We start from the raw sequence: 25,120 nt of genomic DNA, 5'->3' as shown, positions 1-25,120 counted from the left end.
ATCCCTCTCAAGCCTGGAGCTGTAACTCCACTCCTCTATTCCAAGAAAACAGCCCAAAAAGGGGGTGGGGGCAGGGGAAGGGCTTTACATTGGCAAAGTGCCCAGCAAAGGAAGTCATTTCCAGACTACTCCAGGGAGCAGTGTGGGGCAGGCAGAACTGGAGCTCCCCAGGAGCCAAGGACCAACCCAGCAGAGGGTAAGCAGAGGATGGGGGCAGGGGAAGGATGGGCTCCAGGGCCATCAGGAGCCATTGAGGACTGATGAGGAGCAGAGGGGAAGGGGGAGGAGTGTAGGGGAGCCAAGGCCCATAAAGCCATTAGCTGCCCCCCTTTTCTTTCTCCTGATAACACTGGGGTGGCGTGGGTGTCCACGGGGTGTATCCCCTTCGGTGCGTCCTCCTGGCCCCCAGCTCCCAGACATCTCCGCTCCACCCATTCTCCAGGCTGCACATGTGTCCTTCCCAACAAAGATTTGAATACAAGTGACCCTTAAACATATGAAAACGCCTAGCTTCACTCACAGTTAGAGGAATGCAAGTTGAAACTTCAAATATACCATTTTTCTAATCTCTCAGGTGATCAAAATGACAGCTACCATCCCTTGATGGGAAGGTGGGGGAAACGGGCCTTCTCACTCAAGCTTTGGGAATGTGAATTTAGAGATGCAGCTGAGCAAGGAGGGAAGAGCCTGCCTGGACTCTGCTTTCAGACAGCCTGGCTTCAAACCCTCTCTGCCACTTAGGAACTAAGCTTCTTTGTACCTAAGTTTTCTCATGTGTGAAATGGGGAATAATAACAACTATTTCATAGGGTTACTGTAAGGATTAAATGAGATAAGAGACATAAAGCACTTAGAACAATGTGTGGTACATGGGCGATAAAATGTTCGCTATCTATAACCACAATGGGGAAGAGGGGCAGTTGGACTCAATCAAAATGTGAAATGCATACATCCTTTCACCAAGCGATACTATTATTCATAATATGTCATACAGAAATACCAGCAAAGCACACAAAGACAAAAGTACAAGGGGACTCACTGCAACAATGACTGAAATAAAAGACTAGGAATACAATAAATAGATAGCAACAGAGGAGGACAAGTTTACTTATGTCATGCTCTAAAATGGAGTACTATACAGCCATTAAAAATGAGGTAGCATGGTATACAGACATACAAAACAATTTCCAATATTAATTGGAACACTATTAATATTATGTCTTAAAAAAAAATAAAGTGGCCAGGTACAGTGGCTCATGCCTGTAATCCCAGAACTTTGAGAGACTGAGGTAGGTGGATTGCTTGAGCCCAGGAGTTGGAGACCAGCCTGGGAAATATGGCAAAACCCTATCTCTACAAAAAATATAAAAAATTAGCCAGGTGTGGTGACATGTGCCTGTAAGTCCCAGCTTCTGACGGGGCTGAGGCAGGAGGATAGCTTTAGCCTGAAAGGTTGAGGCTGCAGTGAGCCATAACCGCCACTACACTCCAGCCTGGGTGACAGAACGAGACTCTGTGTCAAAAAATAGATTAATTAAATTTTAAAAATATAGAATCATGGGCAAAGTATACTATTATTTGTGTTTTTAAGATAAATATGTATGCCTGTGTGTGCTGTACATATATGCTTTTATGTGCAGAAAATCCAAAGGTTAGAAATAAAATGAGCAGTAATTGTTTCTTACGGAGAAAGGATATGAATATTCGGAAGATGCTTATATTCCCTATTGTAAGAAATTAGATTATCATAATTAAAATATACAATCTGATATGCCATTCTTCTGCTTCAGCTTCTTCCATGACTTTGCATTGCTCTCAGGACTAAACCCAAATCCCTTAATGCAGCCTGCCAGGCTCTCCATGGCCTCGCCCTGGCCTGCCTCGGCTGTCTCAGTTCTCACCAGGCCCCTCCTCAACCTCGACATGCTGCATGTGCTGAGCCTGCTTCACACCTGATGCTCCGTCTCACCACCAGACCCATGGTGTGCTGTTGACCCTGTATGACACACTCACCTTCATTCTCTGCCTAATTCTAACTCACTTCTCCAGGGCCATTTTCCCTCTTCATTGACTCCAGAAGCCCAATTTTGAGCCTGATTCTAAATAGAAGCAGAATGCCCTGCTCCAGCGGCTGAATCAAGGTTGGTGTGAGCCAGTTGTGCTCTGCCAGCTTATCGTGGCCTGATAGCTGCTCTCCCAGCCTCGCTTGCTAAGGGTACGATATGGTTTGGCTCTGTGTCCCCACCCAAATCTCATGTTGAATTGTAATCTCTAATGTTGGGGGAGGTGGCTGGATCATCTCATGATAGTGAAGCCTCAGAGATCTGGTTGTTTGAAAGCGTGCAGCACTTCCCCCTTTGCGCTCTCTCCTGCTGCCATGTGAAGCCCTGCTTGCTTCTCCTTCACCCTTCTGCTATGATTGGAAGTTTCCTGAGGGCACCCCAGCCATGCCTCCTGTATTGCCTGTGGAGCTGAGAGTCAATTGAACCTTTTTTCTTCATAAATTACCCAGTCTCAGGTAGTTCTTTGTAGCAATGTGAGAACAGATACACAGGGCAGTTGACCCAAGTCTAGGAAAGATCTTCCCTCCCTGAGAAAAGGAGGCTGGCCATGCAGGCCTTTGTCCCCTGCCCTTGTGCTTTCTGCTTTAAAGCCCATCATGCCAAGGTGTGGCATCTAGGGCTGCAGCAAACACCCTGGAAAGACATGGCCAGTGTCACTAAGCAGCAAATCCAACCATAGCACTGTTACCGCCGGACTTCTCATTATGGGAAATAACAAGAAAAAAGTTTGTACTCATGAACTAAACCCATCCTTTCCATTCATTGTTTAAACCACTGCTGGTCAAGTGTTCCATTAACTACAGCCAGAAACAATCCTAAATGCCACACCATTATAGGGCAGACAGATTTGAATCCTAAGACCAGTCCATGGTATCAGGCAAAGGGTCATTATTAAGGCCAGGAGCAATGCCCTGGGATGTTCCAAGTCAAGGCACCTCTCTGGGTCCTCTCAGACCCCTCTTCTAAACTCCTGTGCCCAGGTCAGAACCAGCCCAGCATTTCGAAGCAAAGTCAGAGGCAAATTCATCAAGATAATCTGCCCATGGCATTGTCTCTGTTCTTAGGCTTCTGTAACCTTCACTCACCTTCACTTCACCTAGAGAAGATTTATGTTTGATGACTTTTCAATCCTGGGACACATAACCCTCTCGGTCCTCCTTCCCCAGGACAGCACAAAGGAAAAGGTGAATTCACTAGCTTCCATTTTTCCTCCAGAGGTTGTCAGAAGTCACCAATACCTCTGTATGGCCCTGCCTTAGGAGCCCATCCTCCAAAATTTCTGATACTCAACTTTATAAAATCTCCAGTATCTTATTGTCTCAGCTCTTTAAGAAAAGAGGCTGTTGGCACAGTGAATGCAATGCATACTTACAGGGGTCTGAAAGCAGCAGAACAACTGAGTGAGGAAGGGATGATTGCGGGCCAGAGACAGGATTCTTTTCTCGGTCATTGTACATTCCACGTCATCATCCTGCAGAATCACGTCCTTCTTCAGCACCTTCACAGCATAGAGGTCTCCTGTTTCTTTTATTCTTGCAAGCATCACCTATGGTGAAGCACAAGGAGGGAGCATGAGTGAATCCTCTTGGGGGTCTCAGGATGTGTGCACACAAGGGGAAGAAAGAGAATGGCGTGTGCAAAATGTAAGCATGTACACACACACACACACACAAACACACACACACCCCCCCAACCCATACACAGAGCACACTTACTTCAACCCAAATAGTTAAAGCCAAGACTCACCTTCCCAAAACTCCCCTTCCCCAGCACTCGGATGAACTCAAAGCTGTCGATACCAAGTCGGTTGGAAGAATTAACCCCAATCCCATTTCCTTCTTTGCTGCTCTCCTTTCCCTGTCGTCTTAGGGTTGATCTGGAAACGAGTTTCTGAAAGAGTAAAAACACATTAAGTCAGAGACCTAAGCAGGAGCATGGAGCACCCATGCATGACGAAGACCCCACTGGCTGGGAGCAGTCTCATCCCCAGTATAATGTGGGAGAAGGATCAATTGAGCTTGACAGATGCTTGGCTCTGCCACTCGAAACTCCCTCAGTATCAGCTTCTGTATCAGTGCTTACTGCTTTATGTAAAAGGTCAATTAAAAATGCATCTAAGCTACGGAGTTACAGTTCGCGCTCAAGTGGAAGTACATGTAAACACCAATGCCTTGTGTGGTCCCTCAGATGTCTTCTGCGGTGGCTTTCCACAGGAAGGTCCGACTCCACGAGCGCCACCTAGTGTCCACTTTTACAGAGAGCAGTTTTCGTGTCTGCTCAGAGATTCAAGCATCATTCAGCATCAGGATACAAAGCAACGTTTTTTTAACAAATATTTTAAATTATATAGGAGAAATAAAAGTCCAGTGTGAATATTAGAACCATGATCGAAATCATGAAGGATAAAATTTTAAATACCTAAAATCTCACCAGTCTCCTGCCAAAGAGATCTATATCTATGCATAAATAACACATACACACGTGTTTATACTTGGTTAATTTTTTAAAATGTAATCAAGTTATTGTTTCATAACACACATTTGTATTTACAAATCTGTCATGGGCATATCTTTCAAGAACATGAGTTCTAATGGTTCTTCAATATTCCCCTGCCATTAGCAATATGGGCATCTCCCATTTTTCGCCATAATGAATAACACCATAGTGAATACACTTCACACAAATCTTCAAAACAGAGTAATTCAGAGTCTAGCTCTCAAGCAAGCTGCCTGGATTCAAATAACAGCTCTGCAACCTAACCTGGGACCCTGAGCAAGTTACCCACCCAGCCTCTCCCTGCCTCAGTTTCCTCTTCTAACAAAGAGAAGGTTAAAGCATCTGCCACCTGAGTCATTAGGAGGCCTAAATGAACAAATGCATATAAAGCACTTAGACTGGTGCCTGGCATATTCAATAAACTTAAGCTGTGTTACCATTATCATCATCCATTTTCTTAACATAACTTCCTGCAAATGGAATTCCTTGTGCCAAAGTGCTAATTTTGAAGACTTCTGATACACAGCCAACTTGCCCTCTACAAAGACTGACCAATCTACACTCCCACCAGCATGATGGCAGTTCCAGTTTCAACACAATGAATGGAAAGTAAGTGTGGCTGCCTCAGTTGGCCTTCCAGCCCCATCCCACTGAGTACGTGAGGATGTTCGTATCTAAAGGCAAGGTGACTTTTGCAGCTGTCCCACCTTGAGATATTTATAAGATAAGCTACCACTAGACAACAGAGCAAAAGCCTAACATCCAGCCAGGTGCTGGATATCATGGTATTAAGGATACTTGATTCAAATGACAAGTGCACCGTCCATTCCTAAAGATCACGCTGCATGGCCTTATCTTAGAAGCCCTGGTTCAGGCTAACATCTTTCATCTCTGCTCTTCAGGAACAACTGCTCCCTGCATTAGCAATCCCCTCACAATACTGGCTTCCTGCCTGCCCACCCACAAGACAGACTGACCGGATAGACTTTCCCAGTGCTTTCCTGAAACCAAAAAACACATTGTCAATGAAGGTCCCTGATCTACCAGGCAGGAGTCTTTCAGTAAAAAGGAAATGAGGTGGCTAGTGCTGATATTTTCAGGATACCAAGAACCTCACAGTGATTGTATTTCCCTCCCTCAGTACCTACAGATTAGTTAAGTTGATCATTTTCCTGAACTGAGCACCAAGCTACACCATTCAGATCTTACACCCATGGCCACGGCTATTTCCCTGCTCTGCAGACGCTGACCAGGAAGGCAGCAGTAACGCATGGGCTTGGGAAGCAGCCAAGGCGCTACTGGATGACAGCAGGTGGAGGTCATTCAGCGAGAGCACTGACAAAAACACGTCCACTGCAACTGACACAACTCCACCCACTCCTGAGTGCAGAGGGAGGGACTCCTGTCTGCTGCTAAATGTAAAAGATAAATTCACAATCATAAACAAAAACTGCAGAACTGCTGGATTCCAGGGCTGTGCAGAGCCTCAGAGATCTTTGAGTTGAACCCCTTTAGAGGTGAGGAAGCTGAGGCCCACAGTTACTGGTAACCTGTCCTGCCTGGTCCCCAGCCAAGAGCATAACCCAGGACCCTGGGTTTTAGGCTTTCATCAGACCACACTGACAGAAACCTGACTTTTAAAAAGAAAAGAAAGGCCAGGCGTGGCAGCTAACACCTGTAATACCAGCACTTTGGGAGGCTGAGGTGGGCAGATCACATGAGATCAGATGTTCAAGACCAGCCTGGCCAACATAGAGAAACCCTATTTCTACTAAAAATACAAAAGTTAGCTGGGCGTGGTGGTGGGTGCCTATAATCCCAGCTACTTGGGAGGCTGAGGCAGGAAAATTGCTTGAACCTGGAAGGTGAAGGTTGCAGTGAGCCAAGATCACACCACTGCGCTCCAGCCTGGGTAACAGAGTGAGACTCTGTCTCAAAAAATAAATAGAGAAAAGAAAAAAGAAAAGAAAGAAATGTCCTTCTGCTTTCTGTTTATTATTTGTTTCCCATGCTCATTATTTCTAGTCATACAACTGTACATAGAATCTTATTTGTAAAACAAATTGCTATGAAAAATGTGATTTCAGCCAGGCACAGTGGCTCACACCTGTGTAATCCCAACACTTTGGGAAGCCAAAGTGGGAGGATCACTCAAGCCCAGGAGTTTTGACACCAACCTGCACAATAAAGCGAGACTCCATCTCTACAAAAATAAATAAAACATAAAAAATTAGCCTGACATAGTGGTGCACACCTGCAGTCCCAGCTACTCGGGAGGCTGAGGTTGGAGGATCCCTTGAGCCTTGAACCATAATTGTGCCACTGCACTCCAGCCTGGGTGACAGCAAAAGGCAATAAATCTGTTTATTGTATTTGCTGAGATTAGGAACTTTGATGAGGCCACATGCTGTCATTTGGGCTCACCATATCTGAACAACTTCTAAATTACGATACATGGAAAAAAAGCCAAGTCTTACCGAGGTTGGAGAAATATTTCCGGGTTGAAGGCCCATCCCCGCCAGGGTCTTGGCAAGCTCCACAGCATTTACCCCACAGTTAGGGGCCACGTTTGCTTGACATCGAATGTGTACATTCATTTTACATACTAGAGGGAAGAGGAAAACAGAAATCCATATTCAGAAAGGAACCAGGTCAGCACGAGCTGCAATAGAGAACTTTAATAGCCTGAAAGATTATGACAGAGGACTTCTACCAGCCGAGCAATATCATTTTCTCATAAAATTAAGCTCACGCCAATAACTGTTCCTAATGTTTTATCTATTTCCATTTTCTGCAGAAGCAGCCCGCATACTAAAGAACAGATTTCAAATACATTTTTTTTCACCATGATTTGATGAAACCCATTCATCTTAATCACATGAAACAGGCTTTGCTGACTTAGTGTGATCTAATATAAAGATTAAAACATTTATCATAATGGCAATTCACAGGCAATTAAATAACAAAGAATCATGTGAACTGTATTATTTTCTTTCTGTCTCTCAATAGTGAAATAAAAGGTAGCAGTCTAAATGCCACATGTAGATTACTGTTCAAACAGGATGAAAATGGTGTTTCTACAAGAAAAACCTCTCTATGCAGCTTTCTTTCTGAGTACTGTTGTGGTTGGGCAGCCCTCACAGCACAGAGATGGGTATCTGGGGAGGCTGTGGTTCTCAGCACTTGCAGCCTGTGGTTCTAACTGCTTCATAGGGGGAAAAGCAGCTCTTAAAACTTTTGAAGGTCAGAGTACGAATGGCAGTTGAAGAGGCGAGCAAAGCGCCTGAGCTCTGGGGCACAGGAAGCTGCCTTGGGACGATGAAGGATCTGAGGTGTTGTCAGCTAGAGCAAATTCTGAGACAGTTTTTTGACATAGGCCTTGCTGATAGGAGGGGAAACTGAAGCTACAAGCAACACATTCCTGTTTTATGGAGTCAGTCCATCTTGGAAGCACACACAGATCCAGGTTTTGTGGGGCCTGAATTTACGTAGTTTAGGAGACCCTCTTTAAGAAAAAGAACACCAAATCAAGTAGAGAGCCTTGGAAGATGCCCTTGAGAGAGAGGAGCCCTGAGACTTATGCTTCATTAGCTTCATGGGAAACCCACGTCTCTCAGGAAGACAGGTGTAAGACACATGAGCCTACAGAAGCCTTTCAAAACCATCATGTGACCATAAAAGCAAAAATCACAGGAGCTGGATCGCTGCAGGTGTGCTACCCTCAGGCCACCAGGGACAAGGATAATGCAGACAGGCCACCAGGGACAAGGATAATGCAGACGGGCCCCATGTATGGCTCTGCACATCAGCAGCAACCAAGCAAAGCAGAAGGGAACTTCCCACTAGGAACCCACACACAGGTGAGACCGTCAAGCTAAGATCAAGCTGCACCTGGACCAATGCCCTACAAGTCATCCATAATCTGGCTACTGTTTTGGTTTTATGAGAAAAAAATATTAAATGGTGTTCTACAGAGATAGAAGAATGTGCCCTTCTTAAAGACAAGTGACTGGCCCCTTTTTATTGACAGAAGCAGGCTTCATAAGTGCAAGCAGTCGATGGAAGTTGTCTGTTAGCACTCATGCCAATTCTACCTCCCCACTGCTCTCCTCAACTTGTGGCTCAGGGTGTGTCTGCTAAGGCTTCAGGTGAACACCACGGCAGTCAGATCATTATATTTCCATGCAAGATGGCTCAAGGCCAACAGCTCCCTAACTCCTAACAGGTCAGGGATCAGCTCTCACCCCCTCTGAGCCTTTGCTAGGTCCACAGCTCCAAACTCTCTCCACTGGGCACAGCTGGTGAGATGCAAGCTCACAACCAAGGCTTTGGCTTCCTTCATTCTACCCATGTCTCCAATCTCTATCAGAGGCTTCCTTCAGAAGACCCAGGGCAGCTTTTTCTATGCTGAATTCCTGCTTATTTCTGATGAGGTCATCAGAGCTATTCTGCCAGTTCTTAATTCTTAATTCAACCTTCTCATTTGGCCATCTCACCTCCTCCTATCTTCCATTTCTTTTAAATTTTTATTTATTTTTTCTTTTTAGTGTCTCACCTGACTCAACCATCTTCTATTTCTGACCAAGATCCCATCTTTTTCTCTTCCAAACACCTATTAAAGTACAGCATCTAGCCTCTACTTGACAGCTAGCGAGCTGGATCACAGAATGTAATATTTAATGTCCTATGGTTAGAAAATGTGGGCATCAGATGTAGTTCTCTTTACATGCCTGATAAGCAACATGTAAGTTTAAAATGACTAAGATGTTCATTTACAACATATCTAAAACCATCAGTTCTAGGACAGATTCTAAGCCCACAGAATTCTGAAAGCTTGCGGTGCAGTGTTCCCATGAAGAGGCGGGTACCCAGCACCTCCGCGTCTCACTTTTACACTGAAGTCCTTGTCGCATTATTCCCCAGAGCAATGAGCCACAGTGATCGCAGAACGTTGGCACTTTGTAGTTGTGGATGCTGAACTTGTGTGGGATGTTGATCCCGAACCTCTGTTCTGCAATCTATAAAAAAGGAAACAAAGGGACAAGAGCTAAAATTTCATACCAACGTCTTTTGTAAAAACTGTAATAGGAGCCCATCAAATGCAAAGTGTTACTACGCTAGGTGTATTATTTTACCGTGCTCAGCCCCGGTTCAGTACTCAGGTCTTACTAACCAGACTGAGCACATTTTCTAATGAACAGGACAAGACAGAAACATGAGAGACACATTGGATCATTAGCCATTTTGAGAAATAGAAACTAAGATTTTCACTTCGTCTTTCATATTCAGCCCATATTTCTCTCCTTGCCAATCCCCTAACACCCCCATCTATGTCCCAGAACCTTTAAACTTCAGGATTAAATGGGTCTTTTACAAACTATATATACTTGCTATCACTATAAGTTCTTTTAGGCATTGTGTCACAGGAGAAAAAATAAGAGACTCAGAGGCCACGGAATCACAGAAGTTTATTCCAAAGTGACGTGAAAGTGACTACTTATTCAGCCCTTCCAGTCTTTCTTTGCCTGGCATTTGCAATCTGACAATCTGAGTTAAATCTCAGTTTCCAGCAAATAATTCTACTAGGCATGTGCTCTGCAGTCCACACCACAGTTTGATGCTATAACAACAGATCCATGCATGAAAAGGAGTAGGGCAATCATTACTCCTCTTGAAAGTTTTCTGGCCTCTTTCTTGGAAAAGCTATGGTTTATACGTCTTAAGCAATCCTATAGGTGTACTATAAAGAACCACTGTGTTCCAGAGTCATTCTCTCAATGCATCTGTAAATCTACTGCTAAGTGTCAGCAACACTACATCTGCTTTCACCTCCTTTAAAATGTATGCCTATTGAAGATGAATGCAATATGAGTGGCAAGAATGATGTTGAGGCTTTTACACACACACACACACACACACACACACACACACACACACACACACTTTCCCTGAAATTTCTTAAGAGGCTGGAGAAAGCCAGCAATCTTTTTACTTAGGAAGCATAATTTACAGTTATTAACATATGTGTCACATCAATTCTATCTTGTTTAACTTATTAAAACTGAGGAAGCACTGATCCTGTTTTAAGACTGAGGCAAAGAGAGTTTGTGGGCCTTGCCTTGGCTTACAGAGAAGATGGCTAACAGAAGCTGTATTCAGCATTGAAATCCAAGCTGTCAGATGCCAAGTTCAGGGCTCCTTTTACTCCGCCAAAAGCCTCTCCAAATGAGTAGAACCAATCCATATAGCTTACACCCAGACAACCACTAATGGAGTCCTCACAAGGACGGAAGATGCCACGTAAGTACTGAAATACAAATGCTATATATAAAAAAAAAAAGTTTATCTTCTAATACCACCCTTGGCTTCAAAGAGTGTGGAAGGGAAGTGGCAGAGGGAGGAAAGCAGAGGCTGGGGGGCAGGGGGAAGGAAAAAGGGAAGGAAAGGAGGGAGGGAGGGAGGGATGGAGCAGCACACAGCACAAACAATACTCACACACACTTAATCAGCAAACTGATATCCTCTTACCTTTGAATCCACTTTGTTAATATTGTTTTGGCAAGTACAGGCTGTAACAATTAGATGATGGCAGCGTTTATGGACGACACAGGTGCACACTAGGAAATTAAATCCAGCAATTATACATTTATCAGAAGGTCGCAGCCCAGCCAGTTACAGCAGAGTCAACCAGGGCTGTGCCATGCCAGCACGACGGGACCTGTCTGGCCCACATGACAGCAGCCGGTGCGCCCATCCTTTCTATTGCCTTTGCCACCATCCTAACACAGACCTTTGCTCAGGCTCCAACTATCCATTATCAAGTCCTGGGCTTATTTCTTCGTTCCTGACTTTATTCCATCCTGCACCCACCACCAGAGGACTCTCTAGTCCTGCCCCCATAATCAAAAACCTTCCATGGTAATTCACTGCCAATCAACAGAGTTCAAAATTTCCACCCAGGTTCCAGGCCCTCCAGAGGCTGCCTCAAGCTACCTGTCACCTTTCTTCTATGGGATCTACTTGTTCCAGTAAAAACTACATGGGTTGCTCTTCCTGGAGCACATCTGTACCGCCCCCCACCAACAAACTACTGATGCCCTTTCCTCTCCCTGGGATATCCTTTTTGCCTCTCAACTAATTAAATCTTAAGTTTAGGACAAGATGTAACTCAAAAAATGTCTCTTCCATAAAAATGCTCTACCCCTACCCGCCCTTCTAGATTGAAACTACTTGCCTTCCTCTCATCTCCCACAACCCTTAGCCTGCCCTTCATTTCGAGCCTTCCACTCAGCCTCGTAATGCCCTCAGAATTCTCCGCATGATGCCTTCAGCAGAGGAAGCATTCAATAAATGTTTGTTGAATGGCTTAATCAACTTTTGAAATATTTAGAACTTTCTGAACAACATTTTTTTCATTCTCATCTAGATAAGTGACATAGTGCAGATAGTTGAGCTTGTCATCAAAGGATAAACATATGCAATGAAGCAGGATAAAAATATACATTATCTTAAGATCCTTCAAGACATGTCGAAGGTCTCAGGATTAACTACACAAAGACAGGTGACATGCCAGCAAATAGTATTATACCTTAAAACAGATCTAGCTTTCATCAGATTCAATTCTCAGGAGAACCAAATTGAAAGTGCCCAGAGAGCTGAGCGCGGTGGCTCACGCCTGTAATCCCAGCACTTTGGGAGGCAAGGCAGGCGGATCACTTGAGGTCAGGAGTTCAAGACCAGCCTAACTAACATGGTGAAACCCCATCTCTACTCAAAAATACAAAAATTAGCTGGGCATGGTGGCAGGCGCCTGCAATCTCAGCTACTTGGGAGGCTGAGGCAGAAGAATCGCTTGAGTCCGGGAGGCGGAGACTGCAGTGAGCCGAGATTGTGCCACTGCACTCCAGCCTGGGCAACAGAGCAAAAGTTTGTCTCAAAGCAAACAGAGAGAGAGAGAGAGAGAATGGTGTGTGTGTGTGTGTGTGTGTGTGTGTGTGTGTGTGTGTGTGTGTGTAGAAAGAAAGGAAAAGAAAAGAAAAGAAAAAAAGAAAAGAAAAGAAAGAAAAAAAACGAAGTGCCTAGAGAACTGGTCTTTTCATATGAGGTGATCTCAAAACCATCCTTCACACAGAAAGACTTTATTTTTTGAGATATTGGTTTTTTTCTGGTTAGCTTGGTAAAGGCTTACCAATTTTATTAATCTTTTCAAAGAATCAGCATTGGATTTCATGGATTATTTTCTATTGTTTTCCTATTTTCAACTTCACCGATTTCTGTTCTGATTGTATTATTTCTTTTCTTATCCTTGCTTGAGGCTTAAATTTGTTTTCCTTCTCTAGCTTCCTAAGATGGACATTTCATTCATGATTTTAGATCTTTCTTCTTTCCTACTGTATGCATTCAATGCTATATATTTCCATCTGAGCACTGCTTTTGCTGTATCATACACATTTTTATAAGTTACATTTTCATTTTCACTTGGCTCAAAATATTTTTTATGTTCTCTTGAGTCTTCTTCTTTGACCCACGTGTTACTTAGAATGCAATATTCAACCTTCAAATATTTGGGGGTTTTCCAGCTTTCTGTTATTGATTTCTAGTTTAATTCCATTGTGGTCTAAGAAAGTACTGTTTATGGGTTTCTCTTATTTTAAAATCGTTAAGGTACGTTTTATGGCCCAGAATGTGGTCTATGTTGGTAAATGTTCCTTGTGAGCCTGAGAAGAATGTGAAAACTGCAGTTGTTGGATAGAGTATTCAATAAATGCCAATTTTACCTAGTTGTGATAATGCTGTTTAGACCAACTATATCCCTACTGATTTTCTGCCTGCTGAATCTATCAATTACTGAGTTATTGAAGTCTCCAACCACAGAAGTGTATTTGTTTATTTCTCCTCGTGGTTCTATCAGTTTGTCTCATGTATTTGATGCCTGTTGTTAGGTACATACATACATACATGTTAAAAATTTTTATGTACTATTACACTGGTTTTTTTTTTTCTTTCTTTTTTTTTTTTTTTTGAGATGAAGTCTCACTCTGTTGCCCAGGTTGGAGTGCAGTGGCAGGATCTTGGCTCACTGCAACCTCCGCCTCTATACTGGTCTTTAAATAAAACAAAACTTAAATGAAAATTGTTATGTATTCTTGGAAAACTGACCCCTTTATTACTGTCCCCTCTTTATTCCTGATAATTTTCTTTGTTCTGAAGTCTGCTTTGTCTGAAATACCTATGCCAGTTTGCTTTTGATCAGTGTTAGAATGGAATACCTCTCTCCAACCAGGCATTTGGTTTTATATGCCTTAGGGAGACATTAACGAAGCGGTGACTGCATGTCTCCTGACTAACAGTCTTTCCTACTCTTTAAATAGCAGGTGACACACTGAAAATCAGGCCATCAAATATCGAGGCACTACAGGCCAAAGAGAAAAAGGAATAAAATACCAATAGAGATGTATCAGAAATCTCATGTTTTAAACTAAAAACTGTCATCTTGTCTATCCAGAGCTTCTCAACTCATCTTGGTGTGCGTAAGGTGGGCTACCATGGACTTCAGTGCAAACTTCTGTTGCTCGCAGGCCCTGGCCACAAAGTGATATTGATTCTGGCTTGTGAACTATCTCCTCGCTTGGGACTGAGATTAATAGCATGCAGGTCAATATTGCTGTCATATTGATTATATATTTGTTTTTTCCTAACTTTGAAAGTTCAATGGAATTGTTTATACATAATCAAGTCAAAGTTAGATTCAAGAGTATGTCTAATTCAGTCCATCCAAGGGAAGTAATGTGTTACCTCACCTCTTCCAGAAGAGAAGGCAAGATTTTCTTAACCACATGTAGGCTACCATTCTAGGATACGTGGTACTGTTTTACCAGTCATCCATAGAGTGAAACGGGTCCCATGTGTATAAACTATGTGATGATACTCTTGCCAAAGGTTAAGGAGGGCCCAGATGACAGGCAAGCCTGACCGGCCTGGTTAAACTACCTAACTGAGGGCTCTTCTTCCATTCCTGCCATTGTATTTCATTCCAAGTCTGCCAGAACACTAGTAAATTGGTTTTGTCTCAGATTGTGAAAAACAAATGTAATGTAGTAACTTACAAGATCACTGACAGCTTACCTTTCAACATTTCTCACTTTTTTTTGAAATCAGAAAATTTCAAAAAACAATCTGGATAATAGCTTATATTTCCTGAGCAGGGGAAAAAAGAGAAAACAGCACCCCTATCTATTATCCATTGGATTGTAAAAAACAAAAGTTTATCTTCAAAATTTAAGAGTAAGCTCAGATAATCACATTACCTTTTAGTACTCTTAACATTATTGCAGAGACAAAACTTTAAACAATGAAACTTTATTAGGTATCCTGGCTTTAGAAGTGAAAACATCCCCTCTGCATTGTCTAAAATATGGCCAAATCTAACCAAACTAAAGAGTTGTAACTACCTGGGGGCTTCTTTTGACCTACAGAGAGTTATTTATAACAACATTAAGGGAAGCTATCCTGTTTTCTCTTGGTCTAATCATTTTTAAAGATAGGAACAAGATGAAACATCGTTTTTAAAATCTTTTCTTACCTTGGCATTGATAACCCTGCTTTCCAAATACTCCCCTGTTGAAGAGAAGAAAACTACCATCAGTCAAGTATTTCAGCAATAACCCTCTTATAGTCCTTAAGGAAAACAAATTTTATCCTCTCCTCCTTTATGAAAACACAATTTCAGGGCAGATGCAAAGATGATGTGCTTCGTGAGCCATTGTTTGTTACGATGAGACACAACGAAAACCATGTGATGGATTAGAATGCGCCGTATGATGCAAATGGGTGGGTAATGACAATTCCCGTTCCATCTATGTCCCCGGCAACTTCTGAGTCCTCAGTGGCAATAAATTCTCATCTGTACGTGGGATTAAGCCTCGGCCTAAAGAGTTCCCGCCTTATTCTCTCTCACATAAAGATGTTCAGATGCTGAAATAAACAGACACAGATACACTGTGGAAGCGCACAGAGGAGTCTACTGCAGTTGCCTGCCCCAGGGGACCTGCCCTTGTCCCTGGTGTCCCCATCACCCCTGGAGTCCACAGGTGGGCAGAGGTGCCACCACAATATGCCCTTCAGGCCCACCACTTCCATCTCTGCCTCTCCCGAATATATTCTATGGGTGATGGTAGTATTAGGAATATTCTCATTCTCATTAACAAAGACCACAGTAACTAAGCCCATAGGATGTGCCAGGCACTGGGCCACACGGCTGATATATACTATTTCTTTTAATCCTCACAAAAAGCCATGTGAGGCAGCATTCAAAATAACATGGGTAAGAGCACACACTCTGAAGCCAGATGGACTGATGCTTTGAGCCACAGTTTCCTCATCCATAAGAGGGACTAATGATAACAGTGCCTACTACATAGGGCTCTAATGAAGATTAAACCTTGTAATATAAAATGCTCAGAATAGGGCCTGGCACTTTAAGTACTACATACAAGTTTATTATACAAGTAAAATAAAATTGTTGTCTATTTTGCAAATGAAGAGATATTGATGGGCTACACAGTTGACCAAGTCACACACTCAGTTGGTGATGAGACTGGAAGTCAGAGTCCATGCTCTTAATCATATATATGTAATACATGCACCTAATATTTTAAGTGTGTGTGTGAGAGAGAGAGTATGAGGCTGTGTGGGTGGGGGGGGTCGTTTAAGGCTGGTTGGATGCAGTTTATGTTTCTTTGGTGGAAAAAAAGTCAGTGAAATGATCAAATAAGTTTCCATTACGAATGTTAGTTCAGGTCAGGGGCCATTACCACTAATGCCTACAGGGGCCTGGCAGGTCATATAAAAGAGAGAAGTGGAAGGGTGTGACATGAAATACACTGCAACAGGCAGGCACTCTTAGGTCAAACCAGCGAACCGCAGAGAGGTGGGGCTGTGGCCAAGCAGAGTGGAGCCTGCTGCAAAGAGGAAACGTGGGCTCAAAGATGCTAGGGCTGCTCATTTTTTCCCCCCAAAAAATGTAATAGATTTTTTTTTTCTAAAGACAATAAATGTTATGACACATTTGCTGGCTTCATATCTACAGCTTAGGGTCTCAAAACTTGTTTCTTGATTAAAAATGTCAGAAATACTAACTTGCCCTAGGTTCTGATTATTGAAGATATAAAATCCAAAGTATCACAGAAAGCAAAACACAAAGTAATTAAACGATCAATACTCAGAAACTTCTCTGATCCAAGAGTTTCTGCCTTCATTAAACAAAATAATCAATGTTGACAACAAAAATATAGATCTGCTTTCGTGCTACTAAACCGTGTTTTCTCCTGAGATGGGTGTGTGAGGGCATACTTCTTTCTTCCCTTCCCAAATAAGTATGCTTAATTTATCACTAACTAAAGATAACTATTGGTTACATTTATTTTACATTTGCCACTGAGACTTAAGCTTCAGTTGTATGTCTAGTAAGCTGTAGCCCCAAATCTCTACATTTCTGTGTTTAATTATCTTATTTCCTAATTGTCTGGGATTAGATTGTAGTGTATGATCACTGAAGGCTATTATCTTCTGCTACATACCAAGAGGCTGAAAACTACTTTGTGTTTAGTTTTCTTGCAACTATTAATTTCCACGAGTCATCATGCGATTCATGCCTTCTTAAAGCAATAGTGTTGATTATTCTTTGGTGCTTAGGGGCTGATTATGCAATTTACTGACTGTCTATTTATTGATTCACTAGCTTTTTTCTCTGATTTATGCTTTTTGACCCGTTCATGATTCATTAGCAGCTTTATCAAGATGATTTTAAAAAGAAATAATATCTAAAATTTGGACCCGTAAACTATTTAGTTTTTTTTTTTTTTTAGGATTTTAAGTTCAGCATCTGTGCCAGCATAGGTCGTATACGCACAGAGCCAGCCCTGTTAGATTCTCTGCTCAGAGTGTTCGTACAAATCAAATAAAAACTATTTATTTTTTTTTTTTTTTTTGGCAATGGAGATTTAAATTATTGGGTCAACATATTAGAATAAAAGGCAAAAATCAGATCCCAAAAGAATTCTTAAATAATCATACATTCTGCTGAAGTCATACATAACCAGAGGAAGCCTATTAGAGAGAAGCTCAGAGGAGAAGTCAGGGAACCCCTTACCAGATAAACTCCCTGCAGTGAGAGCAGTAGGTGGGCTGCCTCAGATACGTGGCCATGAACTTGTGTCCATTGATCTGGTGGACTCGTCTTCGCATTGCCCTTTGGCGCTTCCTGGTAAAATGTTTGAAGATCCGGTCTCTCTGGAGAGTAGCTATATATTCAAAGGAAGGAAAAAAAGAAAAAGATGAAAGGAATCTAATGCACCTAATAGATGAGAAAGTTTGATAGTCCAAGTACTCCCCAAATTATTATTTTTTCCTTCCAGATCTAAAACATCCCCCCAGAATCACTGTGGTTTCCTAATAGGATTCCATTTTTTTTTTCTTGAGACAGGATTTAAAGCTAAAGTGCAGTGGCTCAATCACAACTTACTGCAGCCTCAAACTCTCAGGCCCAAGTGACGCTCCTACCTCAGCATCCTGAGGTGCTGAGGCTATAGGCACACACCGCCGTACCCAGCTAATTTTAAAAAAGTTTATTTTGGAGACATGGGGGTCTCACTATGATGCCACGGCTAGTCTCCAACTGCCAGGTTCAGGTGATCCTCCTGCCTTGGCCTCCCAAAGTGCTGGGATTGCAAGTGTGTGTCACAGCACCCAGCTACGTGGCTTTTTAAGGTTAGACCTATGCAAACCCCTGAGATGCCTATCGCCTGGTTATAACTGGCTATCATGGGGCAATCTCTTGCAGCACAGACCACAGGTTTCCCAGGGTTCTGACAGGGTGGCATGTGACATCAGCATGGTCTTCTAGCTCCAGTCTGGCTCTCTGGGACCTCAGGTCCATCTATGGGCTATAAGCATTTCTCATTACTCTCCTTTAGTTCTGGTATCCTTGCAAACTAAATGGGGGAATTGACCACCTCACAGACTATGAGAGCTCTGTCCAAAAGCCATTGGTACAAGACTACCTCTGTTAACCTGGAATAGGTAGAAATTAACCTGGAACAGGTGCAAAATTCCTTTTCTAACCTCACACTTTTAAAACAGTGCCTTTAATCTGAGGACTCTTAAAACTGCACAATTATGTCTTCCAAATAATTATACTAGAATTTTTCTAGTGTATGCAGAGACTTGTGATTAATAAAATATAGCTTATTTCCTCAATAACTCTTTAATCACTGAAACAAAGGAAATTTTTAAAATCATGAAAGAATTTGCTAAAAAATTTCAAACCCTAGAAGAGACAAAAGATTTCAAAGATAATCTCAGATACCTGTTAAAAAGGAAATTATAGAACATTAAGAAAACGCACAAAAAATTATACTCCTAGGATAAGATAAGGATAATAAAACTCATATCTGTAATACCAACACCTTGGGAGGCTGAGACAGGAGGACTGCTTGAGCCCAGGAGTTCAAGACCACCCTGAATAAGATAGCGAGGCCCTGTCTCTTAAAAAAACTTTTTTTAAAGGGATAATAAACTCTAAAGCCATCAAAAGTTCACAAATTTGCAATTTAAGAAATTTAAAGTTCTATTCACAAAAAATACAAAGCAGAAAATTGAAAGAAATAAAATGAGGGAAGGGAGGACTTGTAACACATAGCAAAGGGTTACTATTTATAATACATAGAAATCAGTAAGAAAAAAAGATGAACCATCCAGCAAAAATGGGCCAGAGGATGTGAAGAGGCAATTCCTAAAACTGTAAGTGCAAACAGCCAATAACCATGCTAAGATGTCCCATCTTAACCAAGACAGACACATAAGAGCCAGAAGCTAAGTCTCATTTTTGCTTCTTAAGTTGGCAAATACTTAAAAACATTGCTCAAGTGTCCTTTTTAACAAGGGTGAGGTGGAACAGGCACCCTGTCCTGTTGGTTGGCATATAAACTGGGCTCCAGTCCTGGCCCTACCACATCAGCTCTCTTTTTCTTGCTAAGCCTCAGGATTCCCATCTAGAAACCAGGTGGACTCTTCCTCCTAGGGTTTTTCCAAGGACTGAATCAGGTAACACATTCAAAGAGCTTAGCACAAAGCTAGGCACATTGCAGTATTTTTAAAAATGTAGTTATTTAGGGCAGGCGCAGTGGCTCACATCTTTAATTCCAAAACTTTGGGAGGCGGAAGTGGGAGATCACTTGAACCTAAGAGTTGGAAACCAGTCTGCACAACATAGTGAAACTCCTTCTCTACAAAAAACAAAAAATAAAACAGCCAGGCCCAGTGGCTCACGCCTGTCATCCCAGCACTTCTGGAGGCTCAGGCAGGCGGATCATGAGGTCAAGAGATCGAGACTATCCTGGCCAACATGGTGAAACCCCTTCTCTAAAAAAAAGAAAAAAAAAAAAAAGAAAAGAAAAGAAAAAGAAAAAGAATATAGCTGGATGTGCACCTGTGGTCTCAGCTACTAAGGAGGATCATTTGAGCCCAGGAGGCTGAGACTACCATAAGCCATGATTGCACCACTGCACTCAAGCTGGGCAACAGAGCAAGACCCTCTCTCCAATAAAATAAAATAAAGGGAAAAGAAAGAAAAATATATAGTTATTTCATTAATAATTTTCTTGGAGACCAATGTGACAATACCTGTCAAAGAAATTAGAGTCTACACAACGGATCTCAAAGAGTGAAATGCAGAAATACCAAAATGAATTTGGCTAAGACACCAATAACTTCAGAGGTTCCAGCACAGTTAAAATTACACCTGCCTCAGTTTTTGTTTGGAGGTATGTGTAATCTTTGGCAAACAGCCTAATGACTTTCCTTCTTAGGTTTCCCATATGCCTCAAGAAGATGAAGATGCCCCTGTCGTCAGCCCTGTGATAATAATGTCATCACCAATAATCCTGACAGGTTCTAAGGACTGCATGAGAACAGAAGTTACTACACTATACTGCCCTCTTCCACGCATGACACTTCTAGAAGTCATTTAGAAACCACAAAGTGAACAGATTTTAACATTCCTTTGCTGGCAGATGACAAAATTAGACTAACGGTAACACTCTCTATCTAGCCTCTGTTATCACCAGCCTTAGATCCAGCTTAACACTGGCCAAAGCAAAACTTGTATTGAATTATTAAGAGTAAACACTTATCATACCTAGATGCAAATTAAGTTCTCCCTGGGGATCTGATTACCAAGAATTTACTTATTTAATCCTTTAATACGACAAAGATTGGTTGAAATGCCAGTTCACTTGCATGTTTAATATTTCATGAATTGAATCCTTGTTTTTTCCTCAGTAGCTATTGCCACTGTAGATGCATGACCTACACATTTTCTAGTTGATTCTTTATAACTAGAGGAGGATTTAGGAAAAAGCTTCTCGTAGCTATCCACCATGACAATCATTTCTTGCCGCCTTTGCTCCTGCTTTTTCTCCTGCCTTTTGACCTTCCTAAACTGCCCTTCCCTCTTTTCATCCAACCATTAATAGCGAAATTAACCTATCTGCCTCAGAGCCTGAGCAACCTCCCCCAAATCCTAAAGTCAGGTGACATGCTACCCACCTGTTCCCACAGCAGCCTGAGAGCACACCTCAATCTCTTCTCTCACGACCTGGTGCCGTGTCGCTTTCACTCCTGCCCCAGGCACTTCCCAAGCACTTTCACACAGGGACATGGACAAACATCACTCTTCCCTTTTATATACTTTATCACATGTGCCTCTTTGTTTAGAAAACAAACATACACACTCATGCACCTACACATACACTTGGGGCTTTGCAAGACATTTGGTCACATAAAGAAAACTGGGGCCCCCATGGCTTCCAATGGCTTTCACTGTCACCACGTTCTAGATTGCTGCCATGAACAAGAGGAAACAGCCCTCCTGCTGCACTCTTCCCCTGCCCACAGACTCCAACCCCACTCCACCATCGGAACACAGAGGGAACTTCCTCATTGTTTGCACCGCCTTCTGTTTACTTAGGAGTGAGTTAAAAGGACTAAAAAACAAAAAACAAAAAACCCATTGAACCCTATGGTGCTTAAATCAACCAGGGCTTTGAGAAATCTCTCAGATCATATTTTAGTTAGACATGTCAGGCAACCCTAACATGCTTTGCAGCCAAAACTTGCATCATAACTTCTGTTTGGCTCCTTAGGTGTCCAATGGCTCTAAATAAATAAGAAGCTGGCTCTGTGCCCCAGCACGAAAATTCACATTCCATTCTCCAGAGGGGTGCAGGCCTGGAGTCCTGATCTGTCTCCCCAGGAGTGGGTCTTGAAAGGCCACCCATCCACAGAGTGCAGAGTAATTATATCAAATATAATGAAGCCGAACTGTTTTAAACTAAAAACCCATCTCTTCTGAACTAAAATTATATGTCATAAAACTGGACTGTCATTCCATGCTTGTTTTGAGAACTTTAGAAAGCACAAGTGACCAGGAGTCACCAAACAACCCCAGGGCAAGTTTTCATTTGCAAAAAGTTGTGCTGGACTGAAACTTGTGTTGGTCACGCGAGGCTTCTGTGGAGGAGACCATGTCTCTGAGCATTCCTAGTCTCTTGCTGTGATTCTGTAGACTGTTTTAACTTTATCTCAAAAACAGTAAATACTTCACCCTCTTTGGTCTTTTGTTCTGTCTGCCTGAATTTATGGTTTTATATTTCAGCAGCAGAAGTATATATTTGAAAGTACTTCTAAAACATTCCAACATGGGGCAAAAGCATGGATCACACCTCCTCATTTTTAAAATGGCTGTAAGCAAATTAAATCAGAGAAAATTTCTGGCATGGAACTTTTTAGTTTCCAGAATTACTGGCATAAAATGCACAGAGAATATAACTTTGATTCGGTGTAAAATACGATTTAACTCAAGTTTAATTTGCCTAATAGCAAAAGCACTGTGGATTATCAAGACCTGTGGCTTACCTTTAAGGTGTTACACTGAGAAGACAGAACAGCTTTCTATATGACGATGGATAAGAGAGTTTGGTGGCTGAGGCTGCGGAATCTGGAGCCTGGGGTGTGAAGACTGCTTCTCCCCTTATGAGCTCAGTGGCTTTGAGCAAGTTGTTTACATCCTATGCTTCAGTTTCCTCAGCTATAGAACATAAAGAGTGTGTCCCTCATAGGGCCATTTGAGGACTTGATAAGTTAATACGTACAGCATAGTTTAAAAAGTACCCGACAGTTACCTAGCATAACTGTGAAAACCCTTACTTCACATAACCATAGAGTTCTAGGAATAGAAAGAATTTTTTTTTGTTTCTCCTGCCTTAGCACGCTGAGTAGGTGCAATGATGGGTTGCCTGCTACCACACCCAGCTCATTTTCATATTTTTCTAAGAGACAGGGTCTTGCTATGTTGTTCAGGTTGGTCTGGAACTCCTAAGCTCAAGTGATTCTCCTGTTTCGGCTTCCCAAACTGCTGAGATTACAGGTATGAGCCACCACACCTGGCTGATAAAAAAGACTTTCAATTCAATTGTCTAGTTGTCTAGAAGAATGAATACCCAGGAAACTGAGGCCTAGAGAAATTAATGTGTCCAAGACGCATTTAGATAGCTGTGCTAGAACTGACACTAGAATCTTCCACGCACCCTGCACTGTGCCCTTTATTAATACCAGTTCTCCTGGTATCTCTGGAAAGTAATAAATTTTCCAGTGAGGAAACAGAAACTAACAGGAAGGTTAAGCGAGGTCAAGCAGCCAATGACAGAAGTAAGGACACCAGACTCTGTTGACTATTGTAGAACTACTGGGTATACTATCAAATGTCTTCTTTCTTCTTCCTATTTGTTTTAGCATTTGTACACACGGGAGGAAACAACAGTGAGAAAAACAAACAGAAAAACCCCATCAAGAAAGAACCAGAAAATTCTATGTGGTTTATGTCTGTAAAATATATCCCTGGAAGATAATGAGGTAAGGTGGCAAGAGAATTTTGCTTAACATCATCAAAAAAACTGAATAAGCAACTACCTGCAAAAAGAATGATGCGTAAAGCATGATTATATAACCTTTGAGACAGTAACGACACAAACAGAGATCAGAACATGTGTTAAGCCAATGCCTAATTTAAATGGGTATTTACAACAAGCACACACCACCACTGGGTGACTGTGACACAGGCACTGAGTGAAGAAATCACAGGAGTTGCAGGTCTAGTCCTCTGACTAGCTAAGGAAGACGTCCAGATTAGTAGTGTTTGGAAAAGAGGAAGGAGAACTTGGTGAATTAGATCGGGGAGAAGGTACCAGGAGTTCTGTGCCAGCAGCTGTGACAAAGACTGCAACAAAAGGTTTCTGCGTTTAAAATTAGCCAGGCGTGGTGGCAGGTGCCTGTAATTCCAGCTACTCAGGAGGCTGAGGCAAGAGGATTGCTGGCTAATTTTTGTATTTTTAGTAGAGACGAGGTTTCACCTTGTTGGCTAGACGGTCTTAAACGCCTGACCTCAGGTCATCCTCCCACCTTAGCCTCCCAAAGTGCTGGGATAACAGGCATGAGCCACCATGCCTGGCCCTGCTGCCATTTTAAAATACCTTTGGTACTCTGTCTACACCTGTCCTCCTTTGGATTGCCCCAGGAGCACAGTTCAAGACAGGGACTTAAGTTACTAGTAGTTTATTCAGGAAGGAATCCCCAGAGGCACCAGAGGATTACGGAAGTGAGACAGGGAAAGGAAGGAAACCAACAGTAAGTATATTACTGAGCAGGTTTCCAGGGTGGGCAACCAAGGCTCAATTCCTGTCAGGAATTTCAAGGACCTGGTAGAACACCCTCGGGGGTGAGAAAGTTGGGTTATTTGTCCTCTGGCTCCCATTCATTGCTGGCCGTTGGCTGCTTCAGGGGAGGGAGGATATTAATTTTCCAGCATTTCCAGCTTGCTTTTGTGGGATAAGAGGAAACATGGGTGGGCATCCATAGCATCCGCTATAGTAATGTATTTACACTTACCCTGGTCCTGATTTCGCATTGAAATTTTACAACCATATATGCTTTTAAAAAATCACAAGTAGATAGAGCTGGGGTCTCACTATGTTGCCCCAGCTGGTCTCAAACTCCTGGGCTCAGGTGATCTCCCTTTGGCCTCACGAAGTGCTAGGATTACAGGTATGAACCCCTGTGCCCAGCTATGCCATATATGCTTTCTGTGGGCTTCTTCAAGGTGAAGAGAAGTCGAAAATGTTTACAATAATAATCTTCAACTATCACTGTGTATACTCCTTTCTGCATGCATAATAATGGAAATTCCCTCCTGTCCTATTGCCAATAGCAAGAATTCTACAGTTCCCTTCTGCAAAAATGTTCAGAATTCCTATTTTCTTGCTGTGATTCTACAAATATTTCATTTTCCCCTATTGATGTCATCTGTAAATAGGCTTTTAGCTGCCACTTCTCCATTCTTCCTTTCTGGTGTTTTGTTTTTATTTTTTCACTAATAGTAAGTCAGAACTTCTTTATTTTTTAATACATGAAAATTAAACATTCCTCAATGGATCATCACCACTTGTCAG

At 42.3% G+C, this 25,120-nt stretch overlaps 1 protein-coding gene across 1 annotated transcript in view; it reads right to left on the bottom strand.

Annotated features, from left to right (window-relative positions):
• The window catches only part of PRKCH (protein kinase C eta), a 245,035-nt gene that overhangs the window by 97,774 nt on the left and 122,141 nt on the right, over positions 1 to 25,120 (bottom strand). The window contains exons 3-9 of the mRNA XM_017533941.2: positions 17,710 to 17,860; positions 15,142 to 15,176; positions 11,088 to 11,176; positions 9,448 to 9,577; positions 7,037 to 7,164; positions 3,810 to 3,953; positions 3,436 to 3,609 (exon numbers count right to left, since the gene is read on the bottom strand). Of these exons, the coding sequence (XP_017389430.1) occupies positions 3,436 to 3,609; positions 3,810 to 3,953; positions 7,037 to 7,164; positions 9,448 to 9,577; positions 11,088 to 11,176; positions 15,142 to 15,176; positions 17,710 to 17,860 (851 nt within the window). The remainder of the gene's footprint in view (positions 1 to 3,435; positions 3,610 to 3,809; positions 3,954 to 7,036; positions 7,165 to 9,447; positions 9,578 to 11,087; positions 11,177 to 15,141; positions 15,177 to 17,709; positions 17,861 to 25,120) is intronic.

Source organism: Cebus imitator, unplaced genomic scaffold (genome assembly GCF_001604975.1).
Source record: "Cebus imitator isolate Cc_AM_T3 unplaced genomic scaffold, Cebus_imitator-1.0 Scaffold83, whole genome shotgun sequence".
NCBI lineage: Eukaryota > Metazoa > Chordata > Mammalia > Primates > Cebidae > Cebus > Cebus imitator.
This window is presented reverse-complemented; position numbering and strand designations above follow the sequence as displayed.